General features: G+C 50.3%; 5 protein-coding genes across 5 annotated transcripts; 3 read left to right on the top strand and 2 right to left on the bottom strand.

Moving 5' to 3' along the window:
• Positions 1 to 5,410: 5,410 nt before the first annotated feature.
• Positions 5,411 to 8,995, top strand: POX_h09456 (uncharacterized protein; the record flags this gene model as incomplete). Its single annotated transcript, XM_050118210.1, has 1 exon — positions 5,411 to 8,995. One exon carries the CDS (start codon positions 5,411 to 5,413, stop codon positions 8,993 to 8,995), a length of 3,585 nt encoding a protein of 1,194 aa, XP_049964997.1.
• Positions 8,996 to 11,148: 2,153 nt separating this feature from the next.
• POX_h09455 (uncharacterized protein) lies at positions 11,149 to 14,093 on the bottom strand (the record flags this gene model as incomplete). The annotated part of the gene is made up of 2 exons (XM_050118209.1): positions 11,149 to 13,787; positions 13,844 to 14,093. The coding sequence occupies 2 exons, from the start codon at positions 14,091 to 14,093 to the stop codon at positions 11,149 to 11,151; spliced, it is 2,889 nt and encodes a 962-aa protein (XP_049964996.1).
• A 429-nt stretch (positions 14,094 to 14,522) lies between these two features.
• Positions 14,523 to 15,888, top strand: POX_h09454 (uncharacterized protein; the record flags this gene model as incomplete). Its single annotated transcript, XM_050118208.1, has 2 exons — positions 14,523 to 14,556; positions 14,630 to 15,888. The coding sequence occupies 2 exons, from the start codon at positions 14,523 to 14,525 to the stop codon at positions 15,886 to 15,888; spliced, it is 1,293 nt and encodes a 430-aa protein (XP_049964995.1).
• Positions 15,889 to 16,407: 519 nt separating this feature from the next.
• Positions 16,408 to 16,853, bottom strand: POX_h09453 (uncharacterized protein; the record flags this gene model as incomplete). The annotated part of the gene is made up of 3 exons (XM_050118207.1): positions 16,408 to 16,527; positions 16,605 to 16,702; positions 16,775 to 16,853. 3 exons carry the CDS (start codon positions 16,851 to 16,853, stop codon positions 16,408 to 16,410), a joined length of 297 nt encoding a protein of 98 aa, XP_049964994.1.
• Positions 16,854 to 18,518: 1,665 nt separating this feature from the next.
• POX_h09452 (uncharacterized protein) lies at positions 18,519 to 19,208 on the top strand (the record flags this gene model as incomplete). The annotated part of the gene is made up of 2 exons (XM_050118206.1): positions 18,519 to 18,803; positions 18,918 to 19,208. The coding sequence occupies 2 exons, from the start codon at positions 18,519 to 18,521 to the stop codon at positions 19,206 to 19,208; spliced, it is 576 nt and encodes a 191-aa protein (XP_049964993.1).
• Between the last annotated feature and the right edge of the window lie 1,519 nt (positions 19,209 to 20,727).

Genomic DNA, 20,727 nt, shown 5'->3' with positions numbered 1-20,727 from the left:
CCGCACTGATAAGATCGATTTGTTGCGAGTTGGCCGCAGGTTATCACGGTCGTATCTAGACGGCACGGGACGAGGTAGTAGCCCAGATAGTAGTCGTCACGGACTGTTGGAGATGGCAAGGTTGATAGACATTGTTCCTTCCTGGATGAGCACGGTAGGTCAACCAGACGAATTTATCCAGCCAGTCACCATGATCGGCTCATGTCTTGCATTCGCCATCTGTGGAAAGTACCGAGTGAAGATCGAGACTTAGCTGCATCTAGCTGTGTCGCTGAAGAAATGCTGGTATCGTCTACCAATGTATATATCCATGTTGATATCCATATAGTACTACGTATGTACAGTACTACATTATACCTCCATAACTAGGCAGCGTGGATGTCACGGATCACTTGTCTGATTCAGGGCAAGATACTTGTGTATCTATGACCGAACCGAGACGCTCTGTGATTGAGAAACATATTCAGAGACACTCCGACTCGACGCCAATGGCACCAATTATGAGGCCAAGGACCCTGAAGGATGAAGCACACGAGACCATGGTTGAACTACGGAGCAGCCCTGACGAAGCCGCGTTGCCCCAACATTACTGATCCGTGCCTCTTCTCTCGGTTTCTCCACATTCCGGACAATCAATTAGATAGTATGGGCTCCAGTCTACCACTGTGATCGGGTACAACGCTAACCCGGAAGATCTGAATTTTGGGTTCACCAAGCCCACCAAGCTGAAACGTCTCGATTTTCCCAAATGCTTAATATCTAGTCACACAGAACGTACGAAAAGGGTCAGAGAGCAAAATTAGCAGCAACCTCTTGAAGATGAAGGCTTTTGATACAGTTCATGTTTCGGACGTGGATTTAGTATTCACTTACGGCAGTGTACTGCAGTAACCCTCCATGTCCTCGCAAGTACGTACTACGTACTCAAATCGGATCCTCGAGTTTGTAAGAGAGCGGAATCAATTAATGGGACCTCCCACGGGATGTTCTAGTCGACGGTCTACAGCCAGGCTAGACCTGGATCCCTGTCATGACCTTGTTGATCCTGGATTTGGAAATAATGCCTTTCTGTGGTCAAAGGACCGATGCAATGACATGGCTGGACATTGTATCCTAGGCCATCGGGCATCATCTTTTCCATTTTTTTTTCATTTTTCCCGGTCGACCTAGTCAGGGGTCTGTTTGTGCCTTTGCGCAGGTACCGGGTCCCATTAATGCAGGGGTCGGCGTCGCTCTGACTACACTCTAGTAGGTAGGCAGATACCAGGTGGGACTAGCCTAGTAAGGCTTGGGAACGGGAAAGAAGGATGTTGATTGGGAAGAGATTGAGGACATCTCAGGTAGAGATACTCTATTTGCTGGGCAAATTATTGAGTACCAGCTAATATCTGGGATAATAGTTTACTAATCGCCTGGGCCACGAGGATCACGGAGTCCACTGATCGCTGGTGGTGAGTGAGTCCTTGTGTATATATCGACTCACCGGAGCAACCCTGCAAAACACATGCAGATGTGCTGCACGAATTCAACTTTGAGGGTCGGATTTCTGCAGCTGACATTGCAATATTCAAACTATCAGTATGATGCCATGTCTGTCAATTTACTTAATATCATTGATCTTCTGGGTGATGACGATTTTGACCCATGATGACAGAAAGAGAGAGAGACAGGGTGGGTGGCTGTGGATTGGACCAGCAATGCTCCCCTTTGAGACAAGGTGTATGTCACTACGTACGGTAAATACGAAAGGGTTACAAAAGGTTCCCAATCCTCAAGCCGACCCGGCGGGACGCGTTTGTGGACCCCGCAACCACTGACATGGGTGTGTGTGCGTTGGTCTGTTCAGTTGGTTTGTTTAAAGGGGGATGGAGGTGTCCTATTTGCACCGGCGAATCAGGTTGTCCTAAATAAATGGCAGCTGTCCAGCAGCTTGCGACGTGCAACCGGATAACTCTCGCTCCACGCGGGATGAATGGAGGGGGACTGGAGCTGGTGTGGACATCCTGGAGGAGTGCAGGCGGGAGGCGAAGGGGGTTCGCGTAGGAAAGAGAAAGACGAGGAATGATACAAAGAGAATTCAAGGGCATCCTTTGCAACCCTCATTGTGCTACTGGACTCTCTAGAGAGATGATAGTGTGGGTTCATTTTCCCAGGAAACAGAGGCACCGGGATCGAGGAGGCTGTTCAATTCCATCTTGTGCGCTGTGCTGGCTCAGACTACTAAAAAAGGAGGTTGGAACCAACAGATTTGATCGTGGGTCGAGGCACGAGACTTGGTCCCTCACTTGATTGAACGGGTGCCCTCGCTTTCCGCTTTCATTAAGGAGGAACAAACGAGGGAAGGAGGACGAGGAAGCGGCCTGGACGTCCTGTGTGAGCATGCAATCATGCATTCACACTTTCCAAGGGCAGGGAACGGGATCCAAAGCGTTCTTGTTCGCGGTCTTCAGTCTCCACGACGCTGCGCGGTCGATCTCCGGAGAAATTTTAATCAACCAACTTGACAGCCAACGTGACTCGTGTGCAGGAGCCAAGGCGAGGCTAGCTCCAAAGGTCGGTTTGAAAAGGAAATTGACCATGAATTTCTAGCGGACGAAAATAGGGCGCGGAAGAAGCTAGACGCTTCGAGAGTAGCTCCGCAAGCCCAGCAATAACGGCTTTTTTGAAAAAGAATTTTTTTTGTCTTGGTCGACTCGCACAACAGTTCCGATCGATACACCAACCTGGCCCAGGGCCTCGTATGTATATGTATGTATGGTACGCTTCATTTGTCCCTTTCGTGGCGCACATTGGAACTCATTCCAGGCGACATCGCGGTGATTTTGCAGTTGGGTTTCCCAAGATTCAAGGTGATATCTGAAATGGACTTTGCTTCAGTTGACTGATCCAGTTGATTCGGGCTTGGATCAAGTCGTCAACCTCCACCTCCACCGGCACACGGCCAGTGCATATTCAAGACCCGACCAAGTGGCCCCGTTCGGTGACATGATTTTGGAGCTCAAGGAGTTCGTGATTCGCGCGACCCTTCGGGTGGCTGAGTGGTTTCTCAGTCCGCGAGTCCAATGGAGAGAAGAGGTGGTCTGGGCCCGGATACGTTCTAACGGTCGGCAGATCTGAGTCGTACAGGAGGTTTGTACAATGGCCGTATGGAGTATGGGACGAAGCGTTTACACTCAAGGAACTCGACGTCAATTTGGATCAACTGATGCTCTCTGTTGGTCGTCCCGTCCGAGACTCGCCTTGGGAGACCTCAAGTCTGCATCTCTGAAAAAAAAAAGCCTCATTGCACGGGCGATTTTCTTTCTCACATCTGTCTGAAGCTTTGCGTGGAACTCGAGACCCCCTAGAGAAGCCCTGATTTCTCAAAGGACAAGACATTGGCCATTGCTACCTTGCAGTCATTCTGGAGTTGCCATGTGCATCCCCCCTTATCGGAGGCACTCGGAGGTGTCGAAACAGCAACGACTGCGATAGCGCGACCAGAGACTACATGCGAGATCTTTTCGATTTTAGCGCCCAACGGACAGCAAGCAATTTTCAATTGCACGCGTCGCCGACATGGCAAGATGGAAAAGGCCTGCCTGGAAAATAATAATGGATAAGCAACAGACCATCCACACCAGAAGTCAAGATATGTCCATACATGTATAATTGTATTCACCACTGAATACAGGTACATACTGTATTCAAACCAGGTTGGTCTAAAAGTACCGTAGCTTTTCCCGTCAGACCGTGCTGTCTGCCGAGTGATCCATTTTGAGCAATCGTACTTTTTTTGTTTTTTCCTAATTCCACTCCCACAGCAGAAAAATTCTCACTAGCGTCATGTAAGATGTGTCTTTTCTTTTCTTAATTTTTCCATTTCTTATGAACCTTTTTTTTGTTTCTCTTTTGGTCGCGGGAACCAATTGCCTATCCGATTTGTATGGCAAGCCCCGTCGTGGCCCCCCGACCTGATGCTTAGGATTTACGTCAATTACGGGGCTGTGACTGGAGTGGAGCTTCCATGGATCGTCCCGATCGAGTCCACGAAGGAAAACACTGGGTCCTCTGGGCTCCTCTTCGATGCAGGAAGAAGAGCAGGAGGGAGAAGAAGAAGTGGAAGGAGACGTTTGGGTGAATAATCATAATAATCGGATGATTTCCTCCTCTGCCGGCTCGTCACTCCTTCTGGCCCTCTCAGTTCCTGTCGTAAACTTTTCCTCTGTACATGCACATTGACCATCGTCGCTCTCTTTGTGGCTCTCATTACTTACAGTTGTGGGTGAAAAGGTCGAGACCGTGGTGGCAATAGTCGGAGCACTCCATCCGAACTTTGTGCTCCTTTTCCACTCGCCGATTTGTGCTCATCCCTTCCCTTTGGACCAAACGGAGCTTATTGTCTTTAACCTGCTCCCTCGCCCGCCCTTGCATTCAAGGACCTTTGCCGCAACTTTAACGTCCAAGGAAACGCAAAGACACACGAATTCCTCACCGTGACCACCACTGCGGGCCTTGAGGCTGACGACTGCCAATATTCAATTCGCGAATTGGAAACCCCTACTGTCCTTGCTGCGATCTTCGTCCAGCACCGGACCGCGACAACGACCGGCGCATCGATTGGCAGTGCAGCTGGCCGGCATTGCTTCCAACCTCGCTCGATCACCGACCATTGCAAGACCCTCTTGTGCCCAAAAAGGACTATTGTTGTTCTCTTTGCCCGGCAACTCGACCCATTTTGCCTAGGACTCCACGCGGTTCATGGTTGGACCCTTCATATGAGTTCCAATCTCCTGTCTAGGGTTGTCTCGTATCCTTTGATCAATTGTCTTTGATCCCATCAGTCAAGGGTGTTTGTCTGTCAGGATCGGAGAAAGAGAGAGAGAGTTTGTGTGTGTGTCGAGGTGACCAGTTTGCATGTTTTTGGTGCCATTCGATTCTATCGAGCCCTTTCCACGCCTGCCGTCCTGTCGAGCATTCCTAGGTCCAAGCACCCTAAACTTGCTTCCTTGGACGGAGACATTCCAGGGCAATCTTATCAAGGTTCGACGGTCAAACAATTATTGACCATCCTGGGGCATCTTTCATGACACTTGATCACTCGCCGCCCTGTGTCTATTGCCCCTCTACCAGAGTTGATTCGGTTCAGCAGGGTGTCGTCCCCCAGCCTTCGAGCTACCTGAAACCCTTCTCTCGTTCCCCCTCCCTCTTCGGACGGCGACGCCATAGTCATCATCACCGACCACTGCATTTACTCCCGGGACCAAGTTTCTTCTGGCTACGAGGACCTGAGGTTTTCATATAGGTTCTCGAAGGATGTCCAGTGCAATTCCTTCCAACTAAACGCCCCGGTCAGAGACCCGACAACGATTGTTCAACATCACTCACTTTGCATCCGTGTCCATCCGCAAGCGGACCAGCAACGGATCCAATGAAGCCAAATATTCCACCATTGAAGATCGCAAAATCCAACCTCAACAGAGATCCATCGATCGCATCACCAACTACATTCGCTTCTCAGCGTGCACATTTGCACTTTAATTCAGATTCCCTCGGCCAGTCCGAGATGACTCCGCCCCTAACACCTCAAGGAAATATTCAACTGGACCAAACAATGGAGCCACACGAGATCCCACGGCCAGTCTTTCACAACTATCTACGCGCTTTCTATCCTTTCCACCCCGCCGGAGATGTGTCTCCATCCACCATTACGCTTCCTCTTGACCAGGGCGACATCATTCTGGTTCACTCCGTGCACACCAATGGCTGGGCCGATGGCACTCTTCTCGATTCTGGGAATCGAGGCTGGCTACCCACGAATTATTGCGAAGCCTACGACCAAATACCCATGCGTCCATTATTAAAAGCATTGACCGATTTTTGGGACATCATCCGTGGAGGCTGTGGCTCCTCCCTCCGGGACTTTGGTAACCAAGACTTGATGCGAGGGCCAATCGCGGGTGTTCGCTTTTTGTTGGAAAAATCCGAGTGTCTGACGAGAGAGGCGCCACTGGTAAAGCAGTTTGATGGGCTGCGCCGGATTCGTAAAGCCTTGCTATCAGATCTGTCTTCCCTAGTGAAGACCGCCAAACGGTTCCAAGATGTTGCTAACGGCGTCCCGTCCGAGGAGGAGGTTGAAGCCATCCTCGATGAGATGCTGCTTAAGGCTTTCAAGATTGTTACTCGAGGCGTGCGTTTCCTCGACGTCTGGAACGAGGAAGTAGGTCTGAGCAGGACAATTGCTGAAATGGAAACGGCGGGTGTCCGGGGCGAGATGCCTCCAACCCCAGTTTCTGGAACCTTTGCGGCAACGGGCCCGGCTTCAAGTTCGAACTCTCAACCCGAGCGCAATGCATCGAGGCAGACGAGCCACAGTCGCACAGCTTTCAGTCGAACATCTGTGCGGACGGAGACTTTGGATCAGCCCAGACCCATGTCGGTGTCCACCAAACGGATCTCCATTTCACATCGAATTTCATATTCTGGCCCATCCTCCGCGGTTCGCGTGCAGGACCTTGCTTCGGAGCGCCTGGTGACCTCTTATGACGCCTTTCTGAGCGTGCTGGGATCGTTTATCGGATTGCATATGCAGTCGCGATCTTCAACAGAGTTGGTCACCACCACGCAGCAGGCAATGCAGTCATGTCGTTCTCTGCTGGCCGTGGTCGAAGCTGTCTGTGAGCACGACTCGCCACGGACCCTTCTCCTCCAAGAGGCACGCGAGTCAATGTGCGAGAGGCTGTCGGAGCTGGTCCAAGCAGCTCGAGATGTGTTTCGTCCGGCCCACACTCACGATGACGACCTCATCTTTATGCCGGACGAAGGGAAGCGTCTTGTCGACGCTGCAACGGACTGCGTTCGTGCCGCGGGCAACTGCCTGGCCAAAGCTCGCCTGGTGCTGGAGCACATTGGGGATCTGGAGTTGGATTCTTTAGATGACCAGTCTGACAGCACACAGAACATGTCTGCTATTACCGAGCCTGAAACCACCGCCTGTACGAACTCTGAAAAGACGAAACGGCAAGACCTCTCGATCAATCTTCCTCCCGTGTCGCTCACGATTCCAATCTCGACCTATTCCCCTTCTACCCCTGGTCTCACAGACGCAACCACTCCCTCATCATTGCAATCGCACCTGAACTCGACCTGCACCCCCGCCCACCCTCTGGCCTCCTCGTCCCTCCCCGATTCCGTCTCTGCATCCGCTCCTCCTGACCAAACTTGTTCTTTCTCCTCATACAACAGCGACTTTCGTGAAAGTCATCCCAGGTCCGACGTCAGTGAATCTTTTGGTCGTGGTGTAACCAGCACCGGCAGCAGCTTCACATATCACAGCCACATGCGAGACTCCGAAATGAGTGGGCTTTCGCGTACTTCGACCCGCGCTACTTCCCCTGACATCGGCGGCAGCTTCCAAGGCAGCTTCAAAGTTCCCTCTCTCAAAGAGAGTGTCAGCTACTCCACTTTGGCAGAAGAGACCGAAGAGACAGAGGCCCACCTCCTGGAGAAGACCTACGCTCACGAGTTGGTGTACAAGGAACGACAGGTGATGGGCGGGAGTCTCCGGGCTCTCATCGAGAAGCTTACCGCCCACCAATCTACGCCGGATGCCACCTTTGTCTCTACTTTCTACCTCACCTTCCGACTGTTCGCCACGCCCTTGGAGTTTGCCCAGGGTCTGGCGGAGCGGTTCGAGTACATCGGGGACACCCCCCATGCCGCTGGGCCGGTTCGCTTGCGTGTCTACAATGTCTTCAAGGGCTGGCTTGAATCACACTGGCGCCACGATCGAGATGACTCTGCCCTGGAGTTCATCACTGTCTTTGCAAAGACGCGATTGAGCGCGGATCTACCTACTGCCGGCAGGCGATTGTATGAACTTGCTGAGAAAGTGGCTACCGTCCACGGCCCACTTGTTCCACGCTTGGTCTCCTCCATGGGTAAGACTAACACCGCCATTGCTCAGTATATCCACCCGGATACTCCATTGCCACCTCCAATTCTCGGCAAGAAGGAGACGAACTTGCTTCGGCAATGGAAAAATGGCGAGGCGTCGCTTTCCATCTTGGACTTTGATCCGCTGGAACTCGCCCGTCAGCTCACCATCAAAGAGTCGCGCATCTTCTGTGCCATCCTCCCGGAGGAGCTTCTCGACACTGAGTGGACCCGGAAATCCGGCTCGCTTGCTGTCAACGTTCGCGCGATGTCCACGTTATCCACGGATCTTGCACATCTCGTTACTGACTCAATTCTTTACTTGGAGGAGCCGAAGAAACGCGCGGCGACGATTAAACACTGGGTCAAGATCGCCAACAAGTGCCTGGAATTGGACAATTACGATTCTTTGATGGCCATCATTTGCTCCTTGAACTCCTCTATGATTTCTCGGCTGAGACGCACATGGGATGTCGTCTCACAAAAAACCAAAACTACGCTGGAACACCTGCGCGGTGTGGTGGATATTTCGCGCAATTATGCTGTTCTCCGCCAACGACTGCAAAATCGAGTTCCCCCTTGCCTACCTTTCGTTGGAACTTATCTCACCGACCTCACCTTTGTCGATCATGGCAATCAGCCCTTGCGCTCCTTGCCCACCGAAGATGGTGAGATGGCCGTGATCAATTTTGATAAGCACATGAAAACTGCCCGGATTATCAGCGAGCTCCAGCGGTTCCAAATTCCTTATCGTCTCACCGAGGTTCCCGAGCTTCAAGCTTGGATGCAAAACGAGTTTGTCCGCGTGCGTTCCAACGGGGAGAGCCCCCAACAAACCTTCTATCGTCGCTCATTAGTCCTTGAACCAAGAGAGACTTGCCGAAGTGGTGGCAATCTCCATGCTCAGGCGCAAGCGCAATCTCCAGCGGAGCCGGCCACCAACCCCTCTACCCCATCACAACACAACCACCCCGAAGAACACTCTCAGACATCGTCGATTCTCGAAAACGCCAAGGAGAAGCTCGAATTTTTATCTTGGGCAAACCCATCCAAATCCAAGCCAGTGGTTTCCAACGGCTAGCAACTTCTTCATATTATACCCCAGCTTTTTTTCATTTTGACCCTCCAATCTATGACTGACGATTACATTCTGGTCGAACATTCACTTGTTCCTCTCAACGCATCATTCGTCTCAGTTCTTCTTTTTCTCATGCTGTCATCCTGTCACTCGCCCTCCTTCTCCTCGCCTACTTCCATCATTCTACGGTCTATGGGCGGTACTTGTGTCTTTATATTCCCGCACGGCAGATGTCATCGCAACCAAGCGACAGCGTTCAAAAGGTCGCCAATTGTGGGCAAATGGAGTTTTCATCGGGATTTCATTCTACTCTGCTTTCCCCCTCCTTCCATTCCTCTCTTTTGTCTTCCGTCGGGAATTTCCATTGAGACTCCTTGACGCGAGAAACCTCACAATCTCCTTCTATTTGAATTTTTTTTTCAATGATGTCGTTCATAGCGTCTTTGTGGTTAATATCCATTTCGAGGATGTAAAGAGAAGCGTGACAAGCTTTTCTTTGTACAAGATACTGCATTTATTGTTGCTGAAAGCTACTTTGAATATAACAATTCTTCTTGAGATCAGAGTCAACTGCGCGTTTATTTTTCCTTTTTCCCCCGGTACTGAATCAAAAGTAGTGTACATACCGTACAGTGCATGCGTAAAACGCTTACCCCCAAGAGCTTCCTTCTACCTCATCTTCATAACGGTTTACATCTTGCTCTGCCGCTCTCTATACACACTTCCATCCCTCAAAGACCCTGAAACCTTTTACTCTCAGTCAAAACGAGGACCAAGGTTGAGGACATGAAAAGTACAGTAAAACTCGATCTTCTCAAATGAATCTGCAAGAGGAGAACCTTGCCAGTAGAAGACATTTCTCTTTATTCCTACCTTTTACCTTGGTCCTCTTCCCTCTTCCGAGTAAAGTACTCCCTCTTCTGGTAAGATTCTCCTCCTGTAGGTGGAATCCATGTTGAGTTCCACTCTACTTTTGACCTTTCCTGTACCTTGGTTTTCGTTTCCTTTCTGACGAAAACTCAATCTTGAATTCCACCCTACAGGAGAACCTTGAAAGTACCAGGCAAGGTTCAAAGCTATTGTTCCAGCGCAGCTTTCCCCCCAAAAAAGTACCGCGGACTAGACTGGACTGTGGAGCTCAAGATTCTTCAAATGTACCGTACCCTAGGAGTACTACTGTACTTTATCCATTGTACACCATCTTTATTACCCGGGACGTATCGGTTTGCCTTTATGTGAAACCGTTTCCACATTGCGCACGCGCGGCTTTTTATTTTTATTTTTTATTTTTAAGACTCTTGGTGGGAAAGATTAATTGCTATCCGGGGTTTTTGGGGTTAGAAGTCTTGGTTCTTGTATTTCTTTTTGTTTTGAGGGGTTTTTTTTATAAAGAAAAAAGAGAGAAAAAAAACAGAGAGTACTTGGCCAGGTGGTTAACGGACGACTCTCAGCCATACTTGTACATTAAACAGTCAACAAGGTGCATCGCACCGCGCACATGTACAAGCGAGGCGAGACTCTCCTATGATGTATTGTATGTAAGGGATAGATTTTTGTGTTCAAGCCCAGAGCCTTGGCGTCGGATCCAAGGTTTTGGATAGTTGGGTCGGAGTTCCGCGCTAGATTTAAAGTTTTATCCTTGGTAGGACTGGTGGGTTCATTTGAGTAGCGTCTGTGCCACGACTTTTTGTTGCCCTAGGCGACACTCACGTCGCCCGACGCGTGGGTGCAAAAGTGCCTTTTGTTTTAGGGGTTGTCTACTGGAAAGAGCTCTTTTGGTGTCATGGGACAGTTCTACATTTAACAGTGCGCGTATTGAAACTGGAAAATAAGGCGAGTGTACTGAAGAAATAAGGTTAGAGTCCGAGGCTCATGTTGAGAAAGGGAGGACTCTAGAGAGTTCTCTGCGTCAAACAAGCGCACCAAGTTATCAAGATCTGATGTATCATATACTCGACTTCTCCACATAGCTGTCAACTTGGACAAGCCATGCGCATAGCGAGGCCGGTGCGTATGTAGGAGTAGTCTACAGAGGACGCCAGGTTTGAAATCATGAAAAGGTGACAAATGGGTAGATAAAGAGGTCTTGCGAGGCAGACAGGCCATCAGAGCGCAGGAAACTGATGACAATCCGGCTCAAGGATCGTCGTATTCGCTCACTTTTCATACCGTCTCCTGAACGCATCCAGAAAATCTGTGTCGCGCTGATCATCTTCAATGTCAATTGAACCTATCACATCAGAAGCGGGCAAAGAAGCTTCAACGCCAGACTGAGCTCTCATGTCCAGAATAGGAATCATAGACGGCCGACCGTGAGCACATTGGAAGGGGAATGCACATCTGGAAAGCCTGGCAACTAATGCCTCGCACTCATTGATTGCGAGGGGATCATTAAACATGATGGCGCCCCGACATGCTCGAGAGTTGAGAAGATCGAGAATTCCCTGTGGGCATCCTTTCAGCTTTTGCACCCACGAATGTTTAGAGTCTGTGTCCCCGCCGCCCAGAAAGGTGTTGCATTCCGGTCGCGAATTATTCGCAGGCCTTCCCATACCGGCTTGTCTTTCTTCGGTCTCCCAAAGCCATATCTCACGGCGAAGAATGTCTACAAGCAGTTCAGGCTCAAGTCGACACCGCTCAGCAATGAGAGTCGGCAAGGTCTTGATATGAATGACCCCTTCAGGAGCGCCGTCAGTGGCCATGCTATAAGTGATTCCCCAGCTAGCCCAAAATTTTGAGCACCTTCGTAGAAGCGCAAGCTCGGAGGCAGAGACGCGGAGCACGATCGGATCGATCTCCACGGTTTGGACTTGGTCAAGTCGAGACACGAAATCACCCGATATGAACATGTCTTCATACAGTTGTTCTACCCGACATCGCTCGTCAGCGGCGTGTTGGTCGATCAATACCAGAACGCCCCGAGAATCGCTATGACCTGGCAAGGTTGACTTGCAGGGGTTTAATTTGGCGAGGATGAACTTTCTGTCCACCTGAGCGACAATAGTGGCCATTTTTAGGGCCTCACGTCCCAGCTTGCCCTTGAACCGCGCGACGTGGGTCTTGTTCAGAATCGCAATGTTGTCTTGGCAGCGATCTGAGCCCTTCGTAATGTTGGCTTGATCACTTTCAAAGTTCAAACTCGGTACACGCGCCTCGGATCTTGGAAAGACGGGGTTATCCCAGGAGTCCAGCATATTCTCCACCCACAACGAGGGTGCTGAGGCAGTTCTCGGTCCTTGAGACCGACCTTGCCGCTGCAGCGTAGTAAAGAAGCTGTTGGACCTAGGGCCAGCCTCAATCTTTCGTAAGTTGACGGTTTGCCCTGTCCGCGAGTTGATTTGGTGCGTTTTGCCAGTTCGCGGATCAACCCAAGGTATCAATTTGTCCCTCGTGGACTCAGAATGGCCATGCTCCTGGCACTTGTCGTGGGCGCAAGTTGTTCTAAGACCCTGGATTTTGTGGGTTGACTCCACGTTGCCAGAATGTGCGCCAAAGTGCGGACTTTGACTCGACTCGCATTTCTGCAGCGGCAATAGCGAGGATCCACGGCTAGAATAAGATGGCCTTTCGTCTGTGTCAAAAACAGGCGGATTGACAGTCTTTCGTTCAAGCGCCGCTTTCTCGGGCGCTTTCGCCGCTTTGATGCGGGACCAGTTGCTGTATTGTAGATCGGTATTGGCTGACTGCGATCTTTCAAAAAGTGGCAGTTTTAATCCGTGTGCAAAATCTTCTTTCCCACTCGGACTTCGATGACACATGACACTGCTTTCAGGTCGTTTGGCATGTGTGCGCGCAGTACCTGACCTGCTCCGGGTACGATGAACCACCTTGGACCTTTTCCGAGCTTCGGATGGTTTCAAATCCTGTTGTTTCAAAAATTCCAACACCATCGATTGTAGAACATCCTGTATATCTTGGAAAGACTTTGTGAGGGCAAAAGAGAGATCATCGCCGTCTTGAACGGATCCAAGTCGCTCCGTATCGATGCGAATAAAGAACATTGGCCATTTACGAATGGGCTTTAATCCGCTTCGGCTTCTCATACCGCCCAGCGATTCTGACCTCCTGCCTCCTGGCATGGTGCAAGTTGAAATCTCCAAATCGGACAATCTTGCTGGGTCACCATACCCAGAAGAAGCCATGAGCCGATTAATCTCGCTGTACAGAATATTGGATGGGTGCGATGAAGATATTGGATCATTACCAAGAGATATGAACTGTACTCTTTTCGAAAGACTCGGTAGAGTGGATATTGCCGCTTGTATTTTCAGATCTGTAGTGCGTGCGGATACTGCTTGCCAGGAGTCCATGTGGCGCGGTTCCATATAGCCAGATTGTGCAAGAATAGTGCCCACGCGCGCGAGATCGACTGTATCGATTGGCCCGTTGGCATGGAGCGTGACGCTTTTCTGCCGAGTCATATCAGACAGGGTGAGCTTTGAAATTTGACCGTTGGCGAGCATGAGAGACACCAGAATGTGTTTCATGGTCTCCCACTCCTTCTCTACTGCTTCAGCCTTCTCGAAAACCAGTGCCCGGTTTCGAACACGAACCGGCATATTTCCAAAAAGGTTGTTGACAGTAACGCGAGTGCCATGATCGCGCAGCTGAAGGTGTTGGCCCTTCAAAGCCGGTGTCAAACGGGCCACGGGTCTCGCGTGATGAAAGACAATTGAGTTGGTGCTTGCATGTCTTTTGTGCCGGGATGTCACAGTAAGCAGGGATAAAGATGCCAAAGATGAGAGATAAAGACCCCGGTGACCATACATGTCCGTAATGCCGAATTTGGACGTGTCTGCACAAAAATGAGGGTCAGAAAGTCGCCGAAATGACGAAACGATGAATACTTACGATGTGGTTTGCCCAGACCACCGTGAGGCTCAAACTCTTCAGGCAGAATTCCCAGTCCATCATCCTCAACTATGCAGCCTCCTCGTTTGAAGTCCACGCTGATCGAAATTATCTGAGCCCCTGCATCCAGCGAGTTCTTGGCCAACTCTAGAACAACCCCATGAAGGTCAGTGATCGAAGTTGAAGACTTGATCTTGGCTGCCACATCTGCTGGCAGTGCCCGAATCGTTTGACCAGTCTTCATGGACATGATTCATTTTATCCATTGGAGAGATCTGCAAGAGGTCCCGGTAAGGTGGTGTTTCCCATAGTATCCAGGCGGCAAGAAAGACGAGAATAGTTACAAAGCAGGCAGGAGCGTTGCCACGCCTCCACCATTATGACATCTGGAAGCTGCGAGGTCAAACGAAGACTGAGTATCGTTTTCCAGGATCGAGAATTCGATCCGAGGGGTTGACCACGTTTGTTGACGATTCTTTCATCAGAAGTGAAAGCGAAGGCGAAAGGTTGACATCAGGCGATGGCACATGACTTTTGCGGATAAATAGTGATCCCGCATACTCCTCGGCGGCTGCGGTGTTGCGCAATCTGACCCGCTGTTTCATACGCCTGCTGCTTGTTCCAAGACACATCATTAATTCAAGGAAACTGGCTGGATACTGCTCAGGCCGAAATCATGATGGCTACAGCTGAAGCGCCCGCAAGAGTGCATGGTAAGCTGAGCTGGTTAATGTCTTTGTGGGTCCCGCGCGCGACATTAAGCTCACTAATGGGGGATACAATCAGATCGCAACGGTCGGCGTCGCCCCTTCGCGAGTTGGATGAAACGACTCGCAAGCCTTAAAAGCTCCTCAGATTCCGGCTCAAACCGATGGACTCATAAGCGACATGCGAACTCTAAGGGGAAAAAGAATGGGGGGCAAGGCAACAATCCATACCCTCTGTCAGGCACGATCGGCCACTCGAATAGAAGCGATTCATACTCGGAAAGTGGCGACCGTGATCTGAATGAGTCTCAATCGCGGAGTGATCCTTCCCTGGTGTACTCAGGGTATGAGAATCCAGTGACCGCAAGAAGCGCCAAGTCGGCTGCTCCGACTGTATCCACGAACGGCGACACCGCGATCTCGGATGCAGAGTATTCTAAGGCAGGGACAATGGCGACTGGGGGCGGGGGTGTGAGTTCGCATGGCGGAGGAGAAGGCAGCACTTTCTCATCGCCCGCCCCTTCGGTTCGCTCATTGACCACTACACTGACAACGGTACAATCCGCGGCACCGTCTACCCAGCTTTACACTGCACAGAATACACAGCCTGGGCCGACACATGGAGCATCGACACAACATTCCGGTCCGCAACAGGTGCAATTCTCGCATCAGTTTCCCCCGTCGTCTTCTCCTGCGACAGCAGTCCCCTCCCATCTGGTTCCTCACAGTCAATCGATGACTTACAATACTGCGATCGCAAACAATGCCTTGAACGATAACGCCTCAATTCTGACCCTCGCAAGCTCATCGAAGCGACGCCGCCGCAACTCCTTGGACACAAATGCCTCTGTGCGGGCATTGGCGCCTTCTTCGGTCTTTGGCGGTAGCCGGGAAAGCTTGCCACTGAGTTTGCTAAGTGGTAGCGTAGTCGAATCCTCGAGCGCGTCGGCCTTCAACGTTCAAGGAGTACCGGCTCGACCGAGTATTGTTGGGCTCGCAAGTGCTGAGCGAATAAGTGTGTATTCCTCACCCGGAACGGCTGCCCTGGGCACCAGTGGCGACCGCAATTTCCATGTCCCCCGACCGAGCCAAGTCGCCGGTGACGGAGCAAGTACTCGCGGTGGCGCTGCTTCTCACGCCCGGAATGACAGCACAGCTGCCAGTATCAGTGGTGCTGTCAATAGCCCTTACTTCATTACATCGGGCCGTGTCAGCCGTCGCAGTTCCGGGTGGGGAGAAATTACTGATGAAGGATATGGGGTCAAGATCGGCGATTCCTTGGACGAGACCACGCCCAAGGCAGAGGTTACATTCCACGAAGAGCCCGAATTGAAATGAAATTCAGATTCTCCAAAACCTGGAGATATTGCCGGAAAATCCCCACTGGCGAGGAATTCATTGGCGGGCACAACAGTCTCTCTCTCTCTCTTCCCTTTTCTAATGACTGATGCATCGGTGCGGGCAACTGGCGAAATGGCTTACGGTGTACAAGCAACGGGCGTTTTTCTCTCTTTACTTTGACTTTCTACTTGATAACCCTGGCAGTATGATTTTTCTTTTCTCTTTTGACTGTCTTTCTCATGATTTCCCGCTTGGTTTTACGGTATTTCGAGACATCAATCGTTCGCCATGCGACACTCTCCCAAGTTTTCAAAGGATCTTCTATTGATAACCACCAGCATATCGTACCGTTAAACAAAGCACGCATTGCGACATCGACATTCTTGTTGCGGATCTGCGGACGCAATCCTAAATGAAGCGGTCAGCGCGTCAGTCCTGAATCCTTAGGATTGCCGTTCTCGCTCACTTCGAATGCGTTGTAAACTGAGGTGATCGGCTTTTGAATCTCCACTGTAGCTAGATATTGACCCATAAAAACACGATCACCACCACTACCGGAGACAAAACCAAAGGTGTTTCCATGCGGTAGATGGGAGTCTTGTGGAGAAATGCGTCGACCCTCGAGAGTTGCGAAACCTATGAATGTGAGAAGTTACGTTCTTTTCACCATCCGGCTCAAGATATTCAGATTCTCAAGTTCCCAGTGGACGTACCGGAACAAACTCAAGAGGTCCTTTTCTCAGATCTGTGATCAAGCTGTCCACGTCTTTTTCCTGGTCAATGAAGCCGTTTGCAGTGGTATCCCAAGCGACTTTCAGGCCATAAGGTTAGCGAGGGGGTCAAGATTAGACACTTTTCATTAAGCCGCTATTTGAATACTTACAGTATTCGATCCATTCATCGGCCGGGCCGATAGTGTCGACATTTGGACTATCAACAACTGTTTGAGCAAGCTTCTGCATGAATCTCACGATAGTCTCATCGATCAGGGGGGTTCATATTTGAGGATCTTTGTCATCATTCAGAGCCCACGGATCGGGCGAATATTTTTGTTATGCCGCTGTTCATCTTGAGTGTGCTCGATGGGTTGATAAGGCGACGACCCTCAATCCTGAAGACATCGTTCGGCCGATTCATGTCACTCTGATCATGTATTCGGGATGTGTCTGGTCAGTCGTAGGTGTCTTGTGGCCCTGAAGCTAGGTGAGAACGACAGCCAGAGCCGGACTGGAGCGTTGAGATACCATTTTCCAGGAATTTCAAGTAGAATAGAGTGTTCTAATAAGGCTCTGAATCGAGAATACCGACACAGTTGGGGCCAATCCGGACTTTATGGCCATATTTTCGGTGGAGTTCGAGATGTTCCGGATCGACTCGACGGTGATATATTGTGGGGAACATCAAGCGTGAATTGGTGATCTAGGGTCATATCGGGCCAGGAATAGTGCTATGAGAGGAGCGAGAGACACGAGACACAATTCTCGTGAGCGGCCACCTACAAGCCGAGCGCAGTGCCAATCTGAGTCATGAGACTCGTAGCTAAAGTAAACATGAGAGCTGCGGGCTGCTGATCCTAGTGGTGATCCTTGCAACGGCGCGATAATTCAAACTCCCTGCGATGCTGGAAACTTTCAGGAGTAGCAGAATAATGAACGCTACAGATGTGGTCAAATCAACAAATCCGTGGTATGCGACAAGATACTTTGGACACTGCACTTCCTCTAGCTTTTACGAGTCGAGCGTTCAGCATAGTGTAGAGATGCTGCATTGCTGAAATTAATGCGGGTTGAGCCACATGGCTGGACACAACACAGCCAACACGAGTTCGTACGAACGCCAGTGATCTTTGATCACACGCAGCTAGATAGTGACTTCCAAGTACTATCGAATGCACTACTGACAAGGTCAGACTACTGCGAGTCCAAAAAAGCCATTGGCTAATCAATCTGTGAGCAGTTGGAATGTTCAAGGTGAATCATCAAGCACGACACTTCGCCAACGGTCCAGCTCCGTTCTTTTTGTGTGGGGCTTGTGCCTGTTATTCCAGTGAAAGGGGGGTATTCGAGCTTCATGATTCTCTTTTCAAGCTAGTTTGATCAATGATGTGAGATGCTTGACACGAAAATTCGTGGTACTTCCTGTCTGGGCAGCGATGAAGAAAGTGTTGACAAATGCAATAGCCCACTGGAGGGCTCTACGATTGAGTCAGTAGATAGATGCCCATCTGAAAAATTCCCTGCATCTTCAACAAAAACAAATTATAATGAGACCAGATAAACCTCCTGACTCTTTTGGGAGACCAACCCAACATTTTTCAATAAGGATATAAGAATTTTTGCGTTCTGGACTCACGAATGTTCAAAAACGTTGCGATGATGCGCACACTACTTTACGAGTCTGATTCGGCTTCGCAGACTACGGTCTCGAGGAATGGTTTCACGTCAACAGAGCCCAGATTGCTGGCTACTTGCCTCTCAAAGCTTTGAGGTACTTTATTTTCTTTCTCCTTTTCGGATTTGATATTCATTTCATCACAATGCTAGTCTCAGACTTATACTGCAAAACTACAGAACTTGCAAGTTCTCTACATCCACGTTCGAGACCACCATACCATCTGAATTTCCAGCATGTCCAACACCCCCATTCAGGGATCTGAGACTATAAATCAAGCTACACATCTATTCCCAATTTATCCATTCGCTCTTCCGCCCACTTGGAAACTCCAAAAGGGCAGCCGAGCCAACCTGACAGCATGGCGTATCGGTGTCAAGGGGATTCTCGCCCAACTTAATCTCCTCGGTATTATCGATATCAAAACTCCTCATCCACCCGAGAGTGACCTGAAATATGGTCTCTGGACACATGGGACCATGGTCGTGAAATACTGGATCTTGAACCAGCTAGACCTCAAGGTAATCGAAGATCTTGAATGATACGCCGAATTCTCTCTGGCTGAACTAGACCCTGATCGACTCCCGCGGTTCATGGATGATCCATGGCTCATGATTCAATACTCTTACCTCGAGGGGGAGGAGACTCCCGCATCCAAGGCGGTTGCCAGCTTGTGGAAGACCACACGACAAGGTCAAGACTCATCGATCGCGTATGTTCGAGCATGGAAAGGCGCCGTGGCCCGGCTGAATGAGGAGGCAATCCCCGTTTCTCCGTGCTTTGCTCTCGAATCCATGTTTCTGGAGCTTTATGTTGAAATGCCGACGGCCATCAATTCGCTTCGAGATCGACAGGATCTCGGGCCGAAGATGACGCATCGCACTTTTCTCGAAATCTGCGACAGTATCATGGCGGAATTGCCGTAGGATCTTGATACGGGCGTTCAATGGAAAAGAGTGATTTTTGTCTGGTTTGATGGTTGATGTCCGCACGGGACCTTCTTTTTTTCCCCCTCTTCCACATGTGGAATATGCTAGCTTAGGGCCCCATTTTTGCAGAACAAGTGACTGACACGTATCATTCAAATTCTGGGGCGATCTGTCATCGGAGATTTCCATGTGAGGCTGTATGTGTACATATCAGGGTCAAGTTTCTTAGCCCTTACCAGCCGCCTCACCATGTTTTGCTTTGATTTGCTTCACAAGGTTTGACTGATGAATCAATCTATCATCAATTCGATTTCATACTCTGGCTCTGCTCATCCTAATTGGCACTTCAGATCCATAGGTTGTAGTCTCCATCTTTGTGCACCATGATTGACTGAGCTATCCGTATCCCGTGAGGGTTCACCAGATTGAGGTTGACCAGTTGCTCACGTCATCGAGTAGCTGCTGCAATACATCATCACGATTCGGGATAGCCAAAATCATACTTGGTTTCATCGCCTGGACTGATGCTTACTGGGGGAGCATTGTGAAGCAAATTTGGTGAAATTTGGCATTGCTGGAGCAGGAGCATTGACTACTACCCCCGACTAACCAGAAGTGCTTCAAAGGGTCCTCACTGACCAAGTGCAGTCTTGAATTGCCATGAGTGGATGACCACCAATGCTTGATCAAGTACGGATCAGTCCCCATGGATCGTCCCCATGGGAGGCAACTACTCTTTATAAGGTCGTCGGATAAGTTGGCAGGGCTAGCATCCGCTTCACGCACCAGAGGTCAGGTATCTGTAGCAGTGAATGGCAACCTTCCAAACAGAAACGCCAGGGATCAACCGTGAAACCTCTTCAACATGAATCGATGCTCGGGTGGTATGTGAAGGTGAAGCCTGATGGTCACTGTGGGTACTCCCCTTTACGAGTCTATTCCTCATCACGTGCGGGGTCACTGGTTTTTGGCCGGCGGATCGGTGGTCGATTGCTACGTCCCGCGAACCATTTGGCTCGACCCTTGAAGAGAGTACAGAGCGGAGAGGATAGAGGAGAGACTCGAGAAAGAGAGAGAGAGACTCTTTGAAGAATCTCTGGGACGATTCGCGAATACGAAACGTGTTTAGGCTCACCGGTTCTTGGAAAACTTCTGCAAAGTTGACGGGGCTCCATCGTCAAAATGGTCCAATTGGTGCATCAGCCGCGGGGTGGAAAGGGGCATATGTGGCTCCGCACGCGTCCAGGGTTCACGATCTGAGTGGGTGGACATGATTGATCCAGACTCCCACCTCCAAAATGGGGGGCTTCTCCTCCGACGGGGAGCACTGAGAAGCCGATCCTGCGTCGAGCCATTGAGCAGACGACTGGTGTCATGCGTGATCCGGCAGGAACTTGCCCTCATGAGCTCCCAAGTCCTGTTCTTGAGGAAAGCTTCTGCCGGTCGAGTTGACCGTGTCACGCATCAGCTGGTGCCAAAGGGGGCCAGATGACGTAGAATGCCGGGTGTCGCCGAT

The sequence above is a fragment of the Penicillium oxalicum genome, chromosome VIII (assembly GCF_001723175.1).
Source record: "Penicillium oxalicum strain HP7-1 chromosome VIII, whole genome shotgun sequence".
NCBI lineage: Eukaryota > Fungi > Ascomycota > Eurotiomycetes > Eurotiales > Aspergillaceae > Penicillium > Penicillium oxalicum.
The sequence above is the reverse complement of the archived record's forward strand: the minus strand, read 5'-3'. Positions and strand labels throughout refer to the sequence as shown.